Source organism: Erythrolamprus reginae, chromosome Z (genome assembly GCF_031021105.1).
Source record: "Erythrolamprus reginae isolate rEryReg1 chromosome Z, rEryReg1.hap1, whole genome shotgun sequence".
Classification (NCBI taxonomy): Eukaryota; Metazoa; Chordata; class Lepidosauria; order Squamata; family Dipsadidae; genus Erythrolamprus; species Erythrolamprus reginae.
Window position 1 is genome coordinate 44,098,285 of NC_091963.1, and position 23,280 is coordinate 44,121,564.

At 43.4% G+C, this 23,280-nt stretch overlaps 1 protein-coding gene across 3 annotated transcripts in view; it reads left to right on the plus strand.

Annotated features, from left to right (window-relative positions):
- STK31 (serine/threonine kinase 31) overlaps window positions 1–23,280 on the plus strand; it is a 114,665-nt gene that overhangs the window by 73,517 nt on the left and 17,868 nt on the right. For all 3 annotated transcript variants that reach the window (XM_070726414.1, XM_070726416.1, XM_070726413.1), the window contains exons 16-18: window positions 13,889–13,990; window positions 16,822–16,902; window positions 17,760–17,882. In XM_070726414.1, the coding sequence (XP_070582515.1) occupies window positions 13,889–13,990; window positions 16,822–16,902; window positions 17,760–17,882 (306 nt within the window). The remainder of the gene's footprint in view (window positions 1–13,888; window positions 13,991–16,821; window positions 16,903–17,759; window positions 17,883–23,280) is intronic.

Sequence of the window (23,280 nt, forward strand, 5' to 3'; positions counted from 1 at the left end):
CTGGTCCTAAGCCATGTAGGGCTTAATAGGTCATAACCAGCACTTTAAATTGGGCCTGGAGACCAATTGACAACCAGTGCAGCTCACGGAGTGATGTTAAAATCTTGACAGTCCCACTATAGCTTACGTGGCTGCATTTTGCACAATTTGTAATTTACGAACAGTCTTTGCTGTAATTCAACCTCAAGGTGATAAGAGCATGAGTGACTGTGAGAAGTGACTCCCTGTCCAGATAGGGCCGCAACTGGGGCACAAGGCATACCCGTGTGAACGGCCCCCTCGCTACAGCTGAGAGATGGTCTTCTAAGCTCAGCTGTGGATCGAGGAGGATGCGGACCCTCTCTGAGGGGGGAAAAGACTCCTTCCCTAGGGTAATGAACGGATAGTTGGTATTGTGCCTGGAAGGCAAAACCACAGCCACTCCGTCTTGCCGGAGTTGAGTCTGAGTCTATTAATGCCCATCCAGACCCTGACAGTCTCCAGGCACCGGCACATTACCTCCACTGCTTCACTAAGTGGACACGGGCGGAAATGTATAGCTGCGTATCGTCAGCATTCTGATGGTAACTCACCCCGTGCTGTCAGATGATCTCACCCAGCGGTTTCATGTAGATATTAAACAGTAGGGGCGAGAGGACTGACCTAGGAGTTGACCTTTGGCCACCTGCTAACACTGACTGTGACTAACCAGAGAGGTAGGAGGAGAACCACCGCAGAATGGTGCCTCCCACTCCCTATCCTTCCAGATGGCGCAGAAAGATACCATGGTCGGTGGTATCGAAAGCCACTGAGATATCAAGAAGCATCAGGATACAGGATAAACCTCTGTCCTGGGCCCGCCAGAGATCATCCGTCAGCGCGACCAAAGCAGTTTCAGTGCTGTAGCTGGGCCTGAATCCTGACTGCGGAGGACCTAGATAACTGGCTTCATCCAAGGACCATTTGAGTTGGAGTGACGCCATCTTTTATTTATTTATTTATTTATTTTTATTTATCAAACAAGTTTAGTATTATAGTACATATTAACATAACACAACATAAGTAGAATGTAGTAATAGAAAAGACAATAAGACAGTAGGACAGGGACATTAGGCACAAAAGTGCACTTATGCATGCCCTTTAGAAAAGGGGAGAGGTTGATTGTAGATAATGTAAGATTGAAGATTTTGGGGTTGGGGGAAGCAACAACAGAGTCAGGTAATGAGTTCCAGGTGGTGGCTACTCTATTGCTGAAATCGTATTTTCTGCAGTTAAGTTTGGAGCGATTTATATTCAGTTTGTATCTATTACATGCTCTTGTGTTGTTGTTGTTAAAGGTGAAGTAGTCACTGACAGTGTACATTATGATGTATGATTTTATGAACATCAGTTAAATCAGTTTGGAGATGACGTAGTTGTAAATTTTCTAGATGTAGTATTTGAAATGTGGAGGAGTGGGGTAATTTGTTATGTGAGGAGTTTTTCAGGATTCTGGTAGAACTTTGGTTACATTGGAAATAACGCTTACTGAATGCAGGATTTCATAAACAAAATTCCATCTTTATTCCTCTCCTCCGTATTCAAAATGCATTACAGACAGTCACATTCCTCTCTCTCTTATCTTTAGCAATTAGAGCACACAACACCTCCATGCCTCCTCCCTTGTCTTAAGATTTATGTCTATGCAGCGTAGTTCAAACGCCCCAGGAGCAGCTGTGAAATAACAAAGAATGAACTAACTTACTTCGCAGCCATAACGGCACACGTCCATGATAGATTTACAACATTGAAAAACTTCACCCTTCTTTCCCGCTGGCACCTGGACATGACGAATAAATCACTCTAGTAATTAACCCGTTCTTCCCCTTAATATATTTTTCCTAACACCTGTTCTCTGTGTTTTTGAACTCTTCTGAAATGAGGATTTACCCAACTATTATCTGTCTCTTCTTCACTGGAGTCTGGACTCATAGCAACATCCTATGGCTGGCCTCCCACCTGTTCTGATAAATGTAACCTAGGACCTGCTACTAATTCATAAACACTATCTATATCAGAGTCATCAAACTCATCACCATCCTCCAATTAGCCAGAAGTATATACAACAAGGAGGAGTGAAGGGCTCTTCTTGTGAAGTATTTCTGGACTCCTTCAATTGTGTTAATGTCTGATATGCAGTGTGGATTCCACACAGGTGAACTCTATTCTAGAATAGGTTTGACAAATGCTTTGTATGCTCTGGTTAATAAATCAGTGTTTCTAGAAAAGAAGCTATGTAAGATTAGGTTTACAATTCTTAATGCTTTTTTGGCAATGCTGTTACAGTGGGCTCTAGCACTTAGGTCATTGGAAATGAGTACTCCAAGGTCTTTGACTGAGTGAGGGTCCTCTGTGAGTTCACTTTTACCAAGTATGTATTTAGTATTCAGATTCTTTTTACCAATGTGTAGAATGGAGCATTTGTTGGTAGAGATTTGTTAGTCATTAATTGTAATAATGGAGTTGGGGAGAGATGCTTTTAACCATGTTTCGCATATAAATATGATGTCGTATTTGGCGGTTTTTAGTAAGATAAGGAGCTTGGATATTTTGTTAGCAATGCTTCTTGAGTTTATTAGTTTACATTTAATGTTAGAAGTGGTTGATGAGGAGGAAGTAAGGGGGTGCATCCCTAGTCTTGGTTGATTGGGCGTTGGTCTTGGTTGGAGGTGGGTAGGTAGTTATGGTGGATTTGAGCTATACTTGTTGGAGGGTTGAGGTTTTGATTGGAGGTGGGTAGGTAGTTAGGATGGATTTGAGCTATAGTAGTTTGAGGCTTGAGGTTTATGGTGGGTTATGCTTGGTTGACGGAGGGTTGTTCTTGGTTGATGGAGAGATGTATGCTAGGATGGTTTTGGATGATGGAGTTTGGAGCGTTGGATGGTAGGATGTGGGTCTTGGTCCTAATGCAACCTGCTCATAGTCGATGTATAGATTGGTTTGTCCTTGATCTTGACACTTTTTAAGTTCAGCATGATGTTATTATTATTATTAGAGTTGAAAGGGACCTTATAGGTCATCAAGTCCAACCCTCTGCATACACAGGAAACCCTACAGCACCCCAGCCAAATGGCAGTCCAATCTCCTCTTGAAAATGTCCAAACCTGGGGAGTTGACAACCTCCGCTGGCAGGCCGTTCCACTGGTTGATCGCTCTCACCGTCAGGAAGTTCTTCCTTATCTCCAGGTTGAATCTCTCCTTGGTTAGCTTCCAACCATTGTTCCTTGTCTGGCCCTCTGGTGCCCTGGAAAATAGTGTGACCCCCTCCCCTCCGTGGCATCCCCTTAAGTACCTGTATACAGTTATCATGTCCCCCCTAGCCCTTCTTTTTGCTAGACTATCCATGTCCAATTCCATCAACCTTTCCTCGTATGGCCTGGTCTCTAGTCCCCTTATCATTTTAGTTGCTCTTTTCTGCATCCTTTCCAGAGTCTCTATATCTCTTTTGAAGTGTGGTGACCAGAACTGGATGCAATACTCCAGGTGCTGTCTGACCAGGGCCTTATAGAGTGGTATTATTACCTCTCTGGTCTTGGAGTGTATCCCCCTGTTCATGCAGCTTAGGATTGTGTTGGCTTTTTTAGCCGCTGCTGCACATTGCTGGCCCATGTTTAGCTGGTTATCCACCAAGACTCCAAGATCCCTTTCACAGTCACTTATGGTGAGTGTGGTTTCGCCCAGTTTGTATGCATGTTTTGGGGTTTTTTGCCTAGGTGCAGGATTTTACTTTTCTCTACATTGAACTTCATTTTGTTCATTTCGGCCCACTGTACAAGTCTGTCTAGATCTTTCTGTATCCTGTGCCTATCCTTTGGGGTGTTGGCCACTCCCGCCAGCTTGGTGTCATCTGCGAATTTAATTAATCCCCCCTCTATTCCCTCATCTAGGTCGTTGATAAATATGTTAAAGAGTACTGTGCCTAGGACTGATCCCTGTGGTACTCCGCTGCCTACCTCTTTCCAAGTGGACTTACTCCCATTGAGGGCTACTCGCTGGGTGCAATTGGTCAGCCAGTTTTCAATCCATCTTGTTGTGTTACTGTCGATCTCACTCTTCTTTACTTTGGAGAGTAGACGGTTGTGGTCCACCTTGTCGAATGCTTTGCTAAAGTCTAAGTATATTATGTCCACTGCGTTTCTCTGGTCTACTGATTTGGTCACAGTGTCGAAGAATGAAATGAGGTTGGTTTGGCATGATTTGTTTCTGATGAATCCGTGTTGGCTAGTGGTTATTACGTTGTTCGATTCAAGGTGGTGACAGATCTGTTTCTTGATTATCTTTTCTAATATTTTCCCAGGAATAGACGTTAGGCTGATCGGTCTGAATCCAGTGGGGATCCTGTGATTATGGAGTCCTTCTGTTACTGGCTGAGTTCCTAACCGCTTTGGGATGGCTCAACTGGGGATTGGGCAGGCTGTGCTCGACTGGGTCGGCCTACTGGTGCTATTTCTAGGAGCTTTGGGATGGCTCCTCTGCAGTTTTGGCCTTTGGATGGCTTGGTAGGAGGTGCTGCCGCCGCTTCGGATAAATCAGCTGTGGATCGGACCAGCTGGGCTGGGTCAGGCTGATGGCACAAGGGCAGATCGCTGGGATTGATTTGCTGGGGCTGGTGGTCCTGGGGTGCGCTGGGGTTGATTGGGGTTCTGTGGGGTTCTAAGGGCAATAGGGATCAATCACTTACTGTCAGTTGAACCTCCGGAGTCCTGTTGCTTTCAACTTTCATGCAGGATATTTACGGAGATGGTTGATGGCTTTGAAGATATTTTTCTGTCTTGCCTTTGTCCGGTAAGTTTCAGTTGCCTTGTGGCTGAGATTCCTCGTGGCTGGACGGTTTCTGTTTGTTGTTGGTTCTGGATATTATTAAATCAGTTAAATGGTAATTTAAGTCTGTCTAACTAATTCAGTGGTAACTCTGGTAACTCTAACACTGGGATTCCAATGTTTATAATGTTTTTCTTCAAACTTGGATTCCCACTCTCTGTCTAAACATCTGCCTAAACATCTTGGAAGACTGGGACTATAAAGGGAAGATTAGAGATAGGATGATTATTAAAAACAGCTGGGTCCAAGGAAAGTTGCTTGAGGAGGGGGCACACAAGTTCCTCTTTGCAGAGAGCCAGAAAGGACCCCTCCCTCAAGGAAGCGTTGACAATCTCCTGGACCCAGCCCTGTGTCACCTCCCTGCTGGCCGAGACCAGCCAGAAGGGACACGGATCCAATAAGTAGGTGGTAAAACTCACAGCTCCCATGGCCTTGTCCATTTTATCAGGCGTCACTAGGTCAAACTCCTCCCATACAATAGGACTAAGATGTGCCTCAGTCACCTTGACTGGCTCATTGCCAGCCAGTACTGCATTCCATTCAGAGTCAAGGTCTGTCCGGATCTGAGCGATTTTTATCATTAAAATCCTCAGCACTACCCTGCAAGGGTTCCTCATCTCCCCCCTGGTTAAGGAGGGAGCGAGTCACCCTAAACAGGATAGCTGGGCGAGATTCCGCTGATGCAATCAAGGCGGCATGATATGCACATCTTGCCACTTTGAGCGCCACTTTATAGGTCTCAATATGAGCTCTTAAAAGTGTTTGGTCAGATTCAGATTTACTTAAAGAAACCTAGAAACATAGAAGATTGACGGCAGAAAAAAACCTTATGGTTCATCTAGTCTGCCCTTATACTATTTCCTGTATTTTATCGTAGGATGGATATGTTTATCCCAGGCATGTTTGAATTCAGTTAGTATGGATTTACCAACCACGTCTGCTGGAAATTTGTTCCAAGTATCTACTACTCTTTCAGTAAAATAATATTTTCTCATGTTACTTCTAATCTTTCCCCCAACTAACCTCAGATTGTGTCCCCTTGTTCTTGTGTTCACTTTCCTATTAAAACACTTCCCTCCTGAACCTTATTTCACCCTTTAACATATTTAAATATTTCAATCATGTCCCCCCTTTCCCTTCTGTCCTCCAGACTATACAGACTGAGTTCATTAAGTCTCTCCTGATAAGTTTTATGCTTAAGACCTGCCACCATTTTTGTAGCCCGTCTTTGGACCCATTCCATTTTATCAATATCTTTTTGTAGGTGAGGTCTCCAGAACTGAACACAGTATTCCAAATGTGGTCTCACCAGCACTCTATAGAGTGGGATAACAATCTCCCTCTTCCTGCTTATTATACCTCTAGCTATGCAGCCAAGCATTCTCCTTGCTTTCCCTATTGCCTGACTGCACTGTTCACCCATAATCCTTCTCTTCTGAAGTTTTTGCTAATACAGAACTGCCAATACAATACTCAGATTGAGGATTCCTTTTGACCAAGTGCATTATTTTACACTTGGAAACATTAAACTGCAGTTTCCATTGCTTTGACCACTTATCTAGTAAAGCTACATCATTTGCCATATTACAGACTCCTCCAGTAATATCAACCCTATTGCACACTTTAGAGTCATCAGCAAATAGGCAAACCTTTCCTACCAAGCCTTCCTCTATGTCACTCACAAAGATATTAGAAAGAACAGGACCCAGAACAGAACCTTGTGGCACACCACTTGTAACCAGGCTCTGCTCAGAATACTCACCATTAACAACAGCCCTCTATGCTTCAGCCAGCTGCAAATCCACTGAACTATCCAGGGATTAAGTCCAATCTTCACTAACTTATCTATCAGCTCTTTATGTGGAACCATATCAAAGGCTTGGCTGAAGTCCAGATAGGCAATATCCACAGCACCCACCTTCATCCTTTGTGACATAGTCAAAGAAAGCAACTAATTACATTTACTCAGAGTGTTCCATTATCTCTTGGTCAGATTTGTCAGAGGAAGAGGATCAAATGGGCTTTGACATATCTGAGGATGAAGGCATGAGTGCTGCTGACCTCCCCCCAGATACTAACTGCCTTCCAACAGGCACCATTCAAGTCTCTCGTCTTCAAGGCCAAGGCCTCTGCCAACTCCGATCTACCTCCTCCTCTCACTACTTTCTCTTACTGATCCATTAGTTGTGGAATCAACGGCTGAGCTTGATGACATACAATCTCCTCCTCTTTTTCTGGATGGTGTTTGCCACCAGTGGGCCTCTCCTTCCTCAGGACCATCCCATAATCTGTGGACAAAATATTCTTTAATGTGCAGCAGGATTTGGTGGCACGCATTCAATTGCCCACAGTAGATGCACCAGTGGCTGCCATCCATTCATCCACTACCATGCCAGGTGAACCAGAGGATCCCCTCAAGTTTGAAGACAGGAGGATAGAACAAGCACTCCTCAAGACACAGCTAGTGACTGCTTGGACAGTTTGTGTCTCCACAACTGCATCATTCTTTGCACCTCGTTCATCTGACTTCAGCAGCTCCAAGAGTAAATCCCGGCCGATGATACTTGCACCCACCAGGACCCCAATAAACGTCTGCCTGTGACCCAATTTTCAGCGGACATCATCCTCCAAGCTGGTAGATCTGCCTCATAGGCTATTGGTTTATAATGGTAGCCCATTAGATGCTCTGGCTATGACATAAGCCATAAGTCACGCTTGACCTCAACTTCATTCAAACGTCAACATCTCTTTGGGGAGTCTTTCGATCCAATCCTCATTGAATCCAGGGATAAAACATAGACCAAATGAAGAGCTTTATGTTGGTAATGCATACCTTCTCCAGGAAGGGATCCTTCCGTTACATGCCCTACTAGTAGCGGTTCTTTTGGGCCTCCAATCCATTAGGATTTTCTCCCAGATCTCAAGTCAGTATTGGAGCAGGCAGCAACAATGCTCAGACAGTTCAGGTAGGGGCAGACCATTCAAGTGGCCTTTTCTTGATTGAGGGAGTCGCCCCTTTAGACATTCCAAGTGAGGTTCTGTCTGATCATCCCATCGGTGGCCGTCTGGCCTTATATGCTAACAGATGAGAGATTACGTCAGAGATGTGAGTCCAGAGATCATTCAATCTGGGCTCTACATAGAGTTTTTTCCCCATTCCCCTGAGGTTTTTATATGTTGCCTTATGTCAAATAACACCACCAAGGATGCCCTTATGAATCCGGTCATTCAACACCTTCTATAAATTCAATCTATCCAGAAAGCACCTGAAGATCAACAAGGGTAGAGATTCTACTCTATTCTTTTTGTAGTCCCAAAACCCTTGGGGGGGGGCTGGGGGGGGCAGTGGAGTGCTAGTCCAGATCTGAAACATCTCACCCCATCATGTTTGCTATAGGCAGTTTAAGTTAAACTCGTTGGCTACAATCCTTAGTAGTGTCAGAAGGAAAGACTTCCTTGCCTCTATAAACCTCCTAGATGCATACCTGCATATTCCAATTCAGTCACTGCAGCTTCAAAACCTCAGATCTTGTTATGCAGGTATGCACTACCAACATAAAGCTCTTCTGTTTGGTCTATCCTCAGTTCCAAGGATATTTACCAAAGTACTAGTTTACCAAAGTATCAGCTGTGGCGGCCCCCCTCGGATATTCCTGTGGGCATCCAATGCTACCTGGACAATATATTAATTCAGGTTCCATCCAGACACCAAGTGGTGCACGATGTCCAATAACCATTGCCACCCTTTGCCACCACGGTTTTTCCATAAACTGGGAAAAAAGCCATCTCTCCTCTGTAACTTGCTTGACTCATCTAAGGGCCATTGTGGATTCCCTGAACTGTAGGGTGTACGTTTCCCAGGAGCGTCAGGATAGTATTAGAAATCTGATCTCTGTAATTATATATCAATGTAGGGTTCCCCTGAACTCACTTTCTAGGCTCCTGGGTAAAATGATTTCATGTATATCAATTACTCCTTGGGCATACGTACACTCCAGAGACCTTCAATGGTTTCATCTTCCATTTCAGAGTTCAGGATGAGCTTCCTCAGCTGCGAGGGTTCCCTTTTCATAAGAGGTGCATTGATCCCTTCTCTAGTGGACTTCAGATGCCCTATCCAAAGGGAGTCTTTTTCAAGAGCCGGAGAGACTCCTAGTCACCACGGACGCCAGTCTATGAGGTTGGGGGGGCCACATCCAGTCTGCCATGGCTCATTTTCGCTGGAGCAGAGTGGAGATGAATTACACCAACAGGCTGACATTGTGAGTGGTCTACGAGGCCCTAAAGTGGCTCTGACATCTGGTATCTGGCAGACATATCTTGATACCCACGGACAATGTGAGCAAGAAGGCTCATGTCAATAGGCGGGGGGGGGGCACCAAATCTTGCTCTCATGTGGGAGGCCAAGAGACTGGGTCTGTCGGCAGAATGTCACCTGCTATCCATCTTGGCTTGCATATCTCCGGGGAGTCCAATGTTCAAGTAGACTGCCTCAGTTGGTCAGTCATAGACCATGCAGAGTGGCTTCTGTATTTGCCCATCTTTCTCGATGTGACAAATCATTGCAGTCTCCCATGTAGGAATCATAGACACAGGGACGTTTTCTGAGCAAAGCTGTTCAGAACTAGAAAAATCTGTGTCAGGACTGAAGCCTCTTGTGTTCAGAGACCTCTTCTCTCTGGGTATGATGTTCATCAATCTCCTTTTGTGTTTATTTTTATAGCAAATTTCTTGCCTGCCCAGATGGGGCATTGGTCTTACCTGATATTCTCCTTTTCATAGGGTGGAGTTGCATCCAGACATAGGTTGTCCTCGTCCGTTCAGCCATAGGACTGAGTCTTTCAAGCTGTTTAGCTCTGCCTCTGTGTCAGGATCCCCAGCTTTGTGAAAACAGACTCAATGTGTGGTGCTGCTAATAGGTAATTACCCCTGTGCAATGGTACGAAAAATAGTCAGTTCATGTGTGTGTGTATGATCCAGGACCAATAACAACTTGGGTGGGATTGGCTGCTATCTCCTCCCTATGAGAAGAAGCATATCAGATAAGACCAGTGCTTCTCCATTGAGGATGGAGCTAGCATCCGGACATGGGACATAGCAAACCCATGTGTCCAAGGGTGGGTTGGTCCTCGTTCCAGGCCTCATCTGCTGAGGCAAAAACTGATGAAGGGCGATGGTACAGACCTCCTTGATGGAGGCTTGAGTTGCCCTGGCCATCTTCGTTGCAGCGCTGTGTGTGGAATGCACCATCATTCAAAGGGGATGGGGAATTGACATTAAATTGTACAACTTTGCAATGGTGTCCCACAGCCAACGCCCAATCGTAGAGGGAGTCACTTTGTGGCCCACTGTGGATGGCAACAAATGAAGACAGATTCTGTTTTCTGGATTGAAACATATAAATTTTCAGAGCCTGAAGATGTCCAGTGGATGGGATGGATTAGGGCAAAAATTCAGAATGATGACCTCCCGGTCCTGTTGAAACCAGGAGTTGATCTTTGGGAGGAAGGAAGGGTCAAGGTGAAAAACGCAAAGGTCCCTGTGCACTGATAGTGCTGCAAGTTCCAAAATCTTCCTGGTGGAGGTGATGGCCACCAGAAAAGCTAAGTGAGGTGATGTAGAGAAGCCTCATAAAGTGCCACTGTTATGGTGTTAAAGACCGTAGACCAGGAGTAGGCAATATATGACTTGTGGACTTTAACTCTCAGAATTCCTGAGCCAATCATGCTAGCTCAGGAATTCTGGGAATTGAAGTCCACATGTCATAGAAGAGACAACTTTGCCTATTCCTGCACCTAGACAAATCCTAGGCTGGGTATTTGTGGACGATGGGTGGGCATAGATTAGTGGCCTGACAAATAAATCTCACTGTCGGATGTTGACAATAATTCCCCTGTTGAACTGTATCAGCAGTTCCTTGGGCTGTTTGTACTCCCTGAGTTGGCGCAGAAAGAACATTCTTTATTTTGCTTTTTTCATGAGCTTTTTTATATTGGGTGACCATTTTAGGTCTTGAGATATTATAGAACCTAGAAATTTGAAGGTCTCTATTGTTAATACTGCATTGTTTATTATTATTATTATTATTATTATTATTATTATTATTATTATTATTAATTAGATTTGTATGCCGCCCCTCTCCGCAGATGGGGCAGCTAGTATAGTAAGTGGTGGTACAATGGGAGGGTTTCTCCTAAAGTCTACCATCATTTCCACAGTTTTGAGTGTGTTCAGTTCCAGATTCTTCCAGTCACACTACAAGGATAGTTGTTCAACCTCTCGTCTGTATGCAGTTTCATTGTTGTCTTGAATGAGACCAATCACTGTTGTATCATCAGCAAACTTCAGTAGTTTTAACAGATGGATTGTTTGAGATGCAGTCATTGGTATACAGGAGAAGAGAAGTGGTGAGAACATACAGCCTTGGGGGCCCCCTGTGATGCGATTTTGCCTAGTTTAATGAAAAGAAGGGGAGACATGATAGCAGTGTTCCAATATCTCAGGGGCTGCCACAAACAAGAGGGAATGAAGCTATTCTCCAAAGCACCTGAAAATAGGACAAGAAACAATGGGTAGAAACTAATCAAGGAGATAAGTAACTCCTTAGAACTAAGGAAAAATTTCCTGACAGAACAATTAATCAGCGGAATAGCTTGCCTCCAGAAGTTGTGAATACTCCAACACTGGAATTTTTAAAAAATCCTGCTGTTATGCTCAAAAACACACCCTAAAGTTCTTTTCCTGGGTCTATTTGACCCGGACTGCAAATTGTTCATTTTAGGTACTTATATTTGGTCTTTTTGAAAGCTTTGTTCACTTGGAAACAAGTTTGAACATTTCTGCACACAATGAAATAAAAATTGAAATGAAAAAAATAATGCTTATTGGTTTATTTTGCTGATAAAATGCGCCCCCCCCTTTTTGTGATTTTTTTTTCAATTTATAGGTAGTTTTGCCTGCAAAATGCATTCTACTTTACTAAAGTGTGGGATTGGTAGCTTGAACATTTCTGAACATAATGATGAAAATTGAACTGAAAAAATTGATGCTTATTGGTTTATTTTGCTCTTAAAAGGGCCCCCATGCTGATACTCAAATATACTCAAGTATAAGACCATATGATCTTATATTCAAAAGTAAACTGATAAGCATCCATTTTTTCAGTTCATTTATATTTTTCTTATGATCAGGAATGTTCAATTTTGTATATCAAACCTTTTGGGGAAACCTTGGAGATTTGTAACCTAAAAAAAATATAAAATGACACAAAATGCTCAAAAATTTGGGAGGTTTTTTTTATCAAAATAAACCAATAAGTATCAATTCGTTCAGTTCAATTTTCATATCATTTTGTTCAGAAATGTTCAAACTAGTTTCCCAGTAAAAAAGTTTTCAAAAAGACCAAATTTAAGTACCTAAAATAATTTTCTTGTTTCGGGTCAAATAGACCTGGGAACAGTACAAGTGTAGGTAAAATGTTGCCCAGAAAACTTTAGCCCCCACCCCCCAAAAATATTTTTATGATGATCAGCAATGTTAAATTTAGTAAATCAATGCTTAAGATATTAAAAATATTTCTTATTTGGAGCCTAAATAAAATTTAAAGTGAAAATGGTTGCAAACATTTTTTGGGGGAGTGAGGCCTTATTTCTGATAGAAAAACTCCAATAAGCATCATTTTTTTCAGTTCATTTATACTTTTCCTATGTTCAGAAATGTTCAAACTACCAATCCCACACCAACTTTAGTAAAATTGAACGCATTTTGCAGGCTAAACTATCTATAAATTGAAAAAAAGTTCACAAAAAAGGGGGGGCTGCCTTTTATGATCAAAATAAACCAATAAGCATTATTTTTTTCAGTTCACTTTTCATATAATTGTGTGCAGAAATGTTCAGACTACTTTCCAAGTGAAAACATTTCAAATTGTCCAAACATAAGCACCTCAAATGAAGAATATTTGGGCCGGGTCAGGGTGACCCGGGAACAGAACTTAAGGCCTATTTTTTTTCAGCAAGAAAGAAGCCCCCCAGCTCCCCCCAAAAAAATTTTCATAGAGAGAACCCCTGAAATGATGCAAAGTCATGAAATTTCAAGTTTCAGATATGCAGGGAAAATTTTTTACAGGGTCTTAAACTTTGATTTTGGGTCTCACAGACCCAAACAGAACACCAGGGTTTTTAAGAAGATATTGGATATTCACTTTTCTGGTGTAGGGTTTCCTGCCTAATCAGGGAATTGGACCTCCAAGATACCTTCCAAATCTGTTATTCTATTCTATAATACCGTTGGATGCAGTCTGACTAGTGCAACATATAATAGAACTGCTTTGTTTAGATCATGAGTTGGCAATCTTTAATACACAAAGAGCCATTTGGACCCATTTCCCATAGAAAAGAAAACACCAGGAGATATAAAATCCTTCCCGTGCCTGACTATTTCCTGGGCAGCCACAGAACTAGCATATGTAGTTGACTTCAACGTTCTATTTTCTTCTGAAACTTTTCATTTCTTGGATTTATCCATGCTTGGCCTGCTGAGGGTCAAAAAGCTCAATAAATCATGTGCCAGTGGGTATCACACATGGACGGTTGTGCTGCATATTTTGAGTGACAGGGAGCCACAGCAGAGGGATGAAAATGCCACATCTGGCTCCCGAGCCATGGTTAGCTAACCCCTGGTTTAGATAAATAAAATGTTTCTTAGTCTTTTACAATAGATGGTTATGAGAGCAATATCATATTAATTGTTATTTGGCCATGAAACTGAATCTTAAGTTGCTTCTGACAATCACCTTTTCTCTCGAGTTCCTTCAATATGTAAAAAAGAAAGAAAATCTGAAAGAAATTGGCATTAACCTGGTCAGGCAAAAAACGAGAAGGCACATTTGATATGGTATCTAGAAATTAATGTAATTTCAGATACAGGAAGAAGGAAAGGGAAGGTGAAGAGAAAGAAAATAAGTAGTATATTCAATTTATGGTGGGTGTATTACCTGATGAAAATAAGACTTTAATTTTTTTATGTAGCAATTTTTAAATTTCTGCAGACTGATAATTATAACAAATCTGAAATGGTGAAAATAAAAGAAGAAATCAGTGTGCTACAGGATAATATATTTCAAGAAATATACAAGGAACAAGAAGAATATGTAAGTATTCAGTTATATTGCCTTCTTTGAAGCAAGTCATTTTCTGGTCCTGAAATTCATTTTAAGTAATATATGGTGTAATGCCTATGAAATTAAGATAGATGTCAGATTTCCCCCAAAATTGTGGCCATCTATGTCTTATAAACGAAAAACTAGTAAAGCCAAATTATACATATTTTTCATATTTCTAAATAGCTATGGATAAAACTGAAAAAATGTATTTTTTGCCAATGTTCCTCCTAAATATATTTCCAGGTAGGAAGACTTAAACATTACAATCAATATTTTTGATTGATTTTTAATTTATTTACATAAACAAATTATGAGGCTGCCACTTCATCCTTGGGGCAGCTAAGAATATGAAAAAAACAAAATAGAAATAGAAGAAAACAAAATTTCTCAATTTAAATTGATATTTGATGCAGATAGTACTTTAATGCTTTAAAGTAATAATTTTTAAATTTATGCAACCAGTCTGATGAGTACAGTGATTTTGAAATGGCAAAAACAAATACACTGCTACCATGGCTGCAAACTAGGTTCAGATAAAAATATACCCCAACACATACATATTGAGCTCAGCTAATACCCTAGCCCTAATGTTTCTACTGACACCAAATACAGTGGTACTTTGTCTTACGAACGCCTCTTCATACGAACCTTTTGAGATACGAATCGGGTGTTTAAGATTTTTTTGCCTCTTCTTAAGAACCATTTTCACCTTACGAACCCGAGCCCGGATGCGTAGGCTCTCTTACTGTGCATGCACTTTCTTACTTCCGCAGGGATTTCCCCTGCCTTGTGACTGCCACCACCGGGATTTCCCATTTGCTTGCCGCAACCGCCGGGATTCCCTGCCTCCTTTTGCTTGCACAGGCAGTCCCAAGGCAGGGAATCCTGGCCATGGCAAGGACCCGCATTCGGCCTCAGACAAGGCTCCCTGGCTCTCACTCCTTGCTGGTAGTTGTCGCCGAAATGGAGGACAAAAAAAGTTTTCGTTCACTCAGTGGCATCTCAGCTGGTCCCACCAGTCCAGACCCTGCTGTATCTGGGACCAAATGCTGAAGCCATCTGGAGTGGGCCGTCTTCGGGAGGGGGGGGACACTTGAGACCATCCTTGCAGAGATGCTCTCAGGAAGAAGAAAGAGGAGTTGGTCCCGAATTCTCGTGTACGCTACAGCAGGGCAGCTCTGCTCGGCTGGGCTACTGCTCCTCCCCCTGGAGCTCCCAACGTGGCAGGAGAGCAAGTGAGTGAGAGAGAGAGAGACGAGCCGCAGTGTCCCTGTAGCGGGCAGAAGAGAGAGAGAGAAACAAGCCTTCTCCGGCGGGCATTGGGAGCTCCAGAGGGAGGAACAGTAGCCTGGCCAGTCAGAGCTGCCCTGCTGCAGCATGTACAAGAATTTGGGACCAACTCCTCTTCCTTCGGGCGGCCAGAGAAGGCTCGTTTCTCTCTTGCACGTGATGTCCTGCCCGCTGCAAGGACACCGCAGGAGAAAGTCCTGATGTTGCACCTCCCTGTCTTTGTAGCTGGCAGGAGAGCAAGTGAGAAAGCGAGCGAGATGAGCTGTGGTGTCCTTGTAGCGGTCAGGAGAGCGAGAGACAGAGAGAACCGAGCCTTCTCTGGCCGCACGAAGAAAGAGGAGTTGGTCCCGAATTCACATGCGTGCTGCAGCAGGGCAGCTGTTCCTGGCCAGGCTACTGCTCCTCCCTCTGGAGCTCCCAATGCCCGTTGGAGAAGGCTAATTTCGCTCACTCTCCTACCTGCTACAAGGACACTGCGGCTGGTCTCTCTCACTCTTTCACTTGCTCTCCTGCCGCGTTGGGAGCTCCAGGGAGAGGAGCAGTAGCTCAGCTGGGAAGAGCTGTCCTACTGCAGCGCACACGTGGATTTGGGACCAACTCCTCTTCCTTCGAGCGGCTGAAGAAGCCTCGTTTCTCTCGTTCTCCTGTCCGCTAAAAGGACACTGCGAGAAGAAAGTCCTAACACCGCCCTGTCTTTGTAGCCAGCAGGAGAGCAAGTGAGCGAGCAAGAGAGGCGAGCCCAGGTGTGTTTGTCCTCCTGAGGCGTGGCCGGAGAAGGGTCGTCTCTCTCGCTCATTCGCTTGCTCTCCTGCCGGCTACAAGGACAGGAAGATCAAGCTGATAAATGGTTAATGGAGTGGGGACACGGACAGCGAGGGGATCCTGTCCTGGCAGCGGCGGCTCCCGGGCGGCCTCAGTGCAGCTCTTGGAGTGGGCGAGTTGGACATCTTTGGTAAGGGGGGGCGACTGGCAAAGCGAGCAGGCAGGAAGGTGGCGGCTCTGGGCTCTCCTGTCCATCCAGAAGCCAAAAGTTCCACCCTTCCTCACACCTGGCTTTGGCCCCTCACAGGCTTATGGCAGGAGGGGGCGATGGATGACCGGGGCTCCCACAGACACATTTTGGCAGCGAGATGGTCTCGTCCACCGCTGTCTTGCCTCGCCTATGTCCCCACTCCATTTGCCTCCACTTCATCCACCTGCCGCTTTTTTTTTTAAGCCTTAATGTTTTGGATTTTTTCCAACAGGCTTGCACACATTATTCACTTTTACATTGATTCCTATGGGAAACATTGTTTCATCTTACAAACTTTTCTACTTACGAACCTGGTCACGGAACGAATTAAGTTCGTAAGATGAGGTACCACTGTAGTTAAATATGCTGCATTGAAGGTGGAGATAAAGTGAGAATTAACCATTAATATTTACCTGCTCATTGCAGATTCACTATTGTGATACTACGTACTACCAACATACTGCTGGATATTGTTTTATATTGTGATTGTTACTGAAGACTTTTTTTTCTAATTTAGGAAAAGCTTATTTATCTAGTTCAAGATGTTTTCCCTGAATTGCCCCTCCTCCATCCTGAAGCAAAAATTTTGAAATATATGGTAAGATTTTTGTTTTCTTTACAAAGCTAAGGTTGATTGATATATCTTCAACAAAAACAATTTTCAGTATTATATGTGTTATAGCAATTCCAAAACAAAAGTGATGGGCTGAAAAGTTAGATCAAGCAATCTGAAGAACAGAGAAACAAAGAGGAACAGAGCTGGCTTTACTTTTTACAAGAATTCTGTGTTGCTGTGCTTTCCAGAGGCAGGAATATTTTTAATCCTAAATATGATTCTGTCTTATAATCAGCCTGTATTGCTAAGCCTTCTGACTAAATAGGATAACACAAAGTTTTTTATCACTCTAAGTGGGATGCATGCAAATATCATATACAGTGGTATCTCTACTTACAAACTTAATTTGTTCTGTGATCAAATTCTTAAGTAGAAAAGTTTGTAAGAAGAAGCAATTTTTCCCATAGGAATCAATGTAAAAGCAAATAATGCATGCGATTGGGGAAACCACAGGGAGGGTGGAGGCTCTGTTTCCTCCCAGAAGATTCCTAGAGAGGCTCACGGAGGCTTCTCCCCGCCTTTTCCAGCCCTATTTCCTCCCAGGAGATTCCTAGAGACGCCTCATGGAGGCTTCTCCCTGACTTTACCGGCCCTATTTTCTCCCAGGAGATTCCTAGAGAAACCCCACGGAGGTTTCTCCCTGCCTTTTTTGGTTACAGTTTTGGAAGCTCGGATTTGTAAGTGAAAAATGGTTCTTGAGAAGAGGCAAAAAAATCTTGAACACCCGGTTCTTATCTAGAAAAGTTCGTAAGTTAGAGGCATTTGTAGGTAGAGATACCACTGTACTAGGTTCATGATCCAAAACTGAGAATAAGTTGTTTTAATTTTGTATTCTCCAGAACTCAGAAGGTCTGATTGTCAGTTTAGAACCTAATCTCTTAACTGCTGAGCCAATGAAGGAGCTGAGCATAAAACATCATTTGATGTGCTTGACGGTTGAAGGACAAAAGGTTCTCTTGAAGGTATGCCTTCTGAATGATTAGCTTGTTTTTCCCCCTCCATACTTACTGCTAATAGGAATTTGGGTAGACTTAGGAAATATTAAAATAGCTGGGTTTATTTTGGAGCTGGAAACTACTTATATATATTGGGTATAAAAAGTTTATACACTGAGATGTAAAAAAAGGACCAAGATAAAAAAAAATATTTCAGAATTTTTTATGTCTTTAATATAGCATATAAGCTGTACAACTGAATTAAAAAACAAATATTTTAGGGAGAAGTAATACCGTGCTTTTCAGAGTATCAGACATACCTTTTTATTCCGAAAATGCTGGTGAAAACGTGGCTGTGTCCCCCCCAGCCACATCCACCCTTTGTTCTCTGCTTCCCAGCAATACACCTCCTTGCAGCAAACAGCATAGAGCCTAATTATCACAAGCAACTGATTATCAGCCTCCTGATCAGCAGTTGATTGATTGAAGCTGCAGGCAAAATCAAAGTGAAACTAAAGCTGGAAGAGGCAAAAGCAGAATTTTACTTTCTTGTGCTGATCAGACTATGCTAAAACTGGCTGTTTGCTGCAAGGAGGTAAGTCAATAATTATAAAAGCCTATAGAATGTTCAAATTATTAGACTTATTTTTTAAGGACTGCTTTATTATTGTTCTAGCCAACTTAACAAAATGAAGAAGCTTTTTAAAATAAATTCTTGATCTGAAGAGGCCCAGTGTTATTGTACTTATTTGTTTGTTTGTTCGTTGCATTTATATGCCACTCATTCTGAAATGGACTCTGAGTGGCCAACAACAGTTATAAATATAATACTAATAAAAAGAACAATAAAAACATAAATAAAATCTACAATACAAAAAGTACTATATATATATAAAAAATCCCATACATACTAACATTCAATCCTAATTCCAGGCCTGTTGGAAAAGCCAGGTCTTTACGGTTTCCAGAAGACCGCAGGGAGGAAATAATGCGAATCTCTGGGGGCATTGATTCCACAGGGTCGGAGCCGCCACAGAGAAGGCTCTTCCCCAAGGTCCCACCAACCAACATTGTTTGATGGATGGGACCTGGAGAAGGCCAACTCTTTGGGCCCTTACTGGCTGCAATAAGGTGTGAGAAAGGAAACAGTCCCATAAAGCCATTTAGGGCTTTAAAAGTAATAACCAAAACCTTGAATTGCATTTGGTGACTGACTGGCAACCAATGCAGCTTGTGTAAAGATGGAGTAATACAGGCGTACCTTGGTACATATCTTCTCCCCCCAGGACCAAAGATAAATGGAATCATCTTTAGGAAGAAGGACTCACAGCCACTCAGTGTTGTCAGGGTTGACTTTTAATCTGTTAACCCCCATCCAGACCCTTACGGTTTCAAGGCATCGGCACACCACTTCCACTGCTTCACTGAACTGACATTGATAATAATAACAATAATAATAATAATTTACAAACCATGCACATAGCAAGAATACAGCTCACAGCAAATATATCTCTAACAAAGTAACTCCCCCTAAAAGGAACGGTGTTGGTGTCCTCTTAAGGCCAACCAGTAAATTTTCCTTAAAAGTACAGTATTTACATTTTACAAACTAACATGGTTAACTACTGTATGGCAACACCCAAGTAGGTTACGTTCTATATGTACTAACAGATACCATGATCGATGGTATTGAAAGCCACTGAAAGTTCAAGAGTCCTCGGAGAGGGGTGGCATACAAATCTAAGAAGAAATAATAATAATAATAATAATAATAATAATAATAATAATAATAATAATAATTGTAATTATTATTATTATTATCAAGCACCAGGGTAGAGGAGTGTCCACTAGCCTGCCAGAGATCATCCAGCAGCGTAACCAAAGGGGTTTTCGTGCTGTAACCGGGTCGGAAGCCAGATTGAAATGTGTCTAGGTAATCTGCTTCTTCGAAGGTCCGCAGGAGTTGGAGCACTAGCAATTTCTCAACAACCTTCCCCACAAAGGGAAGTTTGGAGACAGAACAATAGTTATACAATGAGGCTTGGTCCAGAGAAGGCTTCTTGAGGAGGGGCCTCACAATTGATTCCTTCAAATGTTGCGGGGAGGACCCCTTACTCAAAGAAGAGTCGACATGTCACCTCCCTACTGGCCACGGGTCCAACAAGCAAGTGGAGGTGCTCATTTCTCCTATGGCCTTGTCCACTTCTAACTCATCCCACACCATGGGACTAAGACTTGCCTCAGTCACCTCGCTTGACATTGCTCAATTGGAGTCCAAGTCTACCTGAATCTGAGCAATTTTGTCTGTCAGAAACTGAACAAATTCCTTGGCTCTGCCCTTCAAGGGATCCACCACTCTTTCCACATCAAGGAGGGAGCAGGTCACTCTAAACAGGGTGGCAAGGCGAGAATCTGCAGATGCAATAAGAGTGGAAAAATACACACGTTTTGCCGTCCCTATTGCCACTGGATAAGTCCTAATGTAGGCTTCTTAGTAGTGTTCAGTTGGACTCAGATTTACTGGCCATCCAGAGTTGCTCTAGACATCTCTTCTGGCATTTCATCTCCCAAAGTTCCTTGGTGAACCAAAGAGCTCTTCAGGATCCACTGCCATGGAGAGATCAAACAGGCGCAATCTGGCCTAAGCCCCTATGCTGCCCTATTCCAGGTAGACACTAGAGACTCTGCTGGACTGTGGACAAGAGAATCAGTTATCGCCCCCAAGCTCCCTCTGAAACCCGAGCAGGTCCATTAGGCGCCTGGAGAGGAACCACCTAATCGGCTCCGCCTCCCTGCAGTGGAGGATTGGCATCTTAAAGTCAAGCCTCAATAGGAAATGATCTGATTATAACAAGGGAAAAGTGTCTAGGCCCCTTAAAATCAGATCATGTATCTACTGCCCCAAGAGAAAAACTAGGTCAATTGTGTGTCCTCCCCCTTATGGGTTTGATCCTCAACAACATTGGGTCAAGTCCATGGTTGTCTTGGAAGCCATGAACTGCGCTGCCCGTGAGGATTCACCGAGCAATGGCAGATTAAAGTTCCCCAAGACCATCAGTCTGGGGTACTCCACCACCAACTCGGCTACTGCTTCGAGCAGTTCAGGCAGGGCTGTTGCAATGCAGCTGGGAGGCAGGTACACTAGCAACAAGCCCACCTGAACCCCTAGGTCCAACTTCAGGAGGAGGAACTCACAACTGACAATCCTGGGTGCAGGGATCTTGTGAGGGTTAAAGGTCTTCCAGACTATAATAGCCGCTCCTCCACCTCTTCTTCCCTGGTGTCGTGGCTGGTGCAGCACCTGGAACCCAGCTGGGCACATTTCTGAGAGGGGAACAGCCATCTCAGGTTCCAGCCAGAACTCAATTACACATACCAGGTCTTCCTCCTCTTCCAGGAGCATGTCTCGGATTAGAGGGACTTTGTTGGTTACCAATTTGGTGTTCAGCAGCAGCAGCCTGAGACCAGAGCCCTGATATTCCCTGTCACCAACAATACAGGTTGAACTCGAGGGAACGGAACAAGGGATCACTGTGAGGTAGTGAGACCTAGTTCCCCGTGAGCGGCCTACCACGGGGCTCCCATCGTACCTTCCTTTCCCCATTATGACCATAATGCTCCTGCCCTTGTGCTCCCCAAAGATCACCTCTCCAAACCCACCTGTCTCCCCCTCCCCTGGCAGGCTCCATACATTCCCATCACACCAGGGGTTACAGTTGGGCCCCCACCTGCTTCTGTAAGTCCATTCAGTTGAGAGGGCACGAACTTCACCCCTGGCAGCCTCACTCTATCTAACCAGTCAATCATTCCATTCACCGCTTCATCTCATCCATTCCCACATATAAATATAAAATATAAAATATAAATATAATATAAAACCACTATAAAACCATTACCTTTTTTTAAATATCAGAGAATAACTATACTTCCAGAAATCCAATTAATTTTAACAGAATCTATACAAATACAGTCTGAAATGTAGCAGAATCCTGTTTAATTCCCCCCCAGGTTATTTTTTCTGCATCTCCAATATACACATACCTTAGAATATACAGTAATACCTTGTCTTACGAACTTAATTGGTTCTGGGACGAGGTTCGCAAGGTGAAAAGTTCGTAAGATGAAACAATGTTTCCCATAGGAATCAATGGGAAAGCAATAATGCATGCAAGCCCATTAGGAACATCCAAAATATTAAGGCTTAAAAAAAAAGTGGTGGGCAGACGAAGCTGAGGTGAACGGAGTAGGGAGAGGGACAGTGAGAGGTGGCAAGAGGTCACAGTCCCAACGAAGCAAGGCGAAAAGAGCTTTTCTTGAGTTCCATGAGTCTTTCCCTCCCATTTTTGTCCCCCCCACTCTGCTCATCTCCCCCACACCTTTCTCCTCTCTTGAGTTCCATGAGTCTCCCATTTTTGTCCCCCCCACTCTGCTAATTTTCCCCATGCAGTTTGGAAGGGGATTCAAAGCAGTGCTGGCAAAAATGAAGGGAATCCCAGGGAGAGGAGCCTCAGGGAAATCCCAGCAATACAAGAACGGGGCGCTTTGGCTGGCAAGGGAAGTTCGGAGGTGTGGATTGCCAGGGAAATTCCAGGCTTTGGGGCATCCCAGCAGCGGCTGCTCTGAGGCTCCCCTCCATAGGGAAATCCCAGGAGGGGAATCCCAGGATTGAAAAAACGTCCAGAGGTGGGGTTTTGAGGACTTCCATGTTTTTGTGATGGTGTGATTTCGCTGATTTTGCTGGGAAACCCCACCTCCGGACTTCCGTTGCCAACGGAGTGCCCGTTTTTGCGATCCTGGGATTCCCCTCCTGGGATTTCCCTACAGCATCGCAAAAACACGGAAGTCAGGAGGTGGGGTTTCCCATGGAGGGGAGCCTCATGGGAATCCCAGGATCGCAAAAATGGGTGCTTCACTTGGGGTGGCAGTTTGTAATGCGAAAAAAACTTCATAAGAAGAGGCAAAAAAATCTGAACCCTGGGTTCGTATCTTGAAAAGTTAATATGATGAGGGGTTCATATCATAATGTACCACTGTATCAATAATATACATGTACATGCATTTTAAATCAATCAGTCATGAACCAATATCCTGTTTAGCCCCATTTTTCATTCCTTTTCATCAGTCTGTGTTTTGAACTTCCCACCTTAAGCTTTCTCTCCTCTTCCTACTTTCTTACTCATTCTCTCCTCCTTTCTTCCCTCCACCCATTCATCTTCTCTCCATCTTCTATTTTCCAATTTTCCCGTCCTCTCTTCTCCCTACTTCCTCTTCCTCCCTCTTTTACCTTCCCCTGAAAGTTTCTCCTCACTCTCATCATATTTAACAGACTGATACTTCTTCCACTCCTTTCATCTAATGTTCCCCTCCTAAAAATTTTCTTGTTATTGTTTTATATCATTCCATATTTATTATTCTATAATCTAAG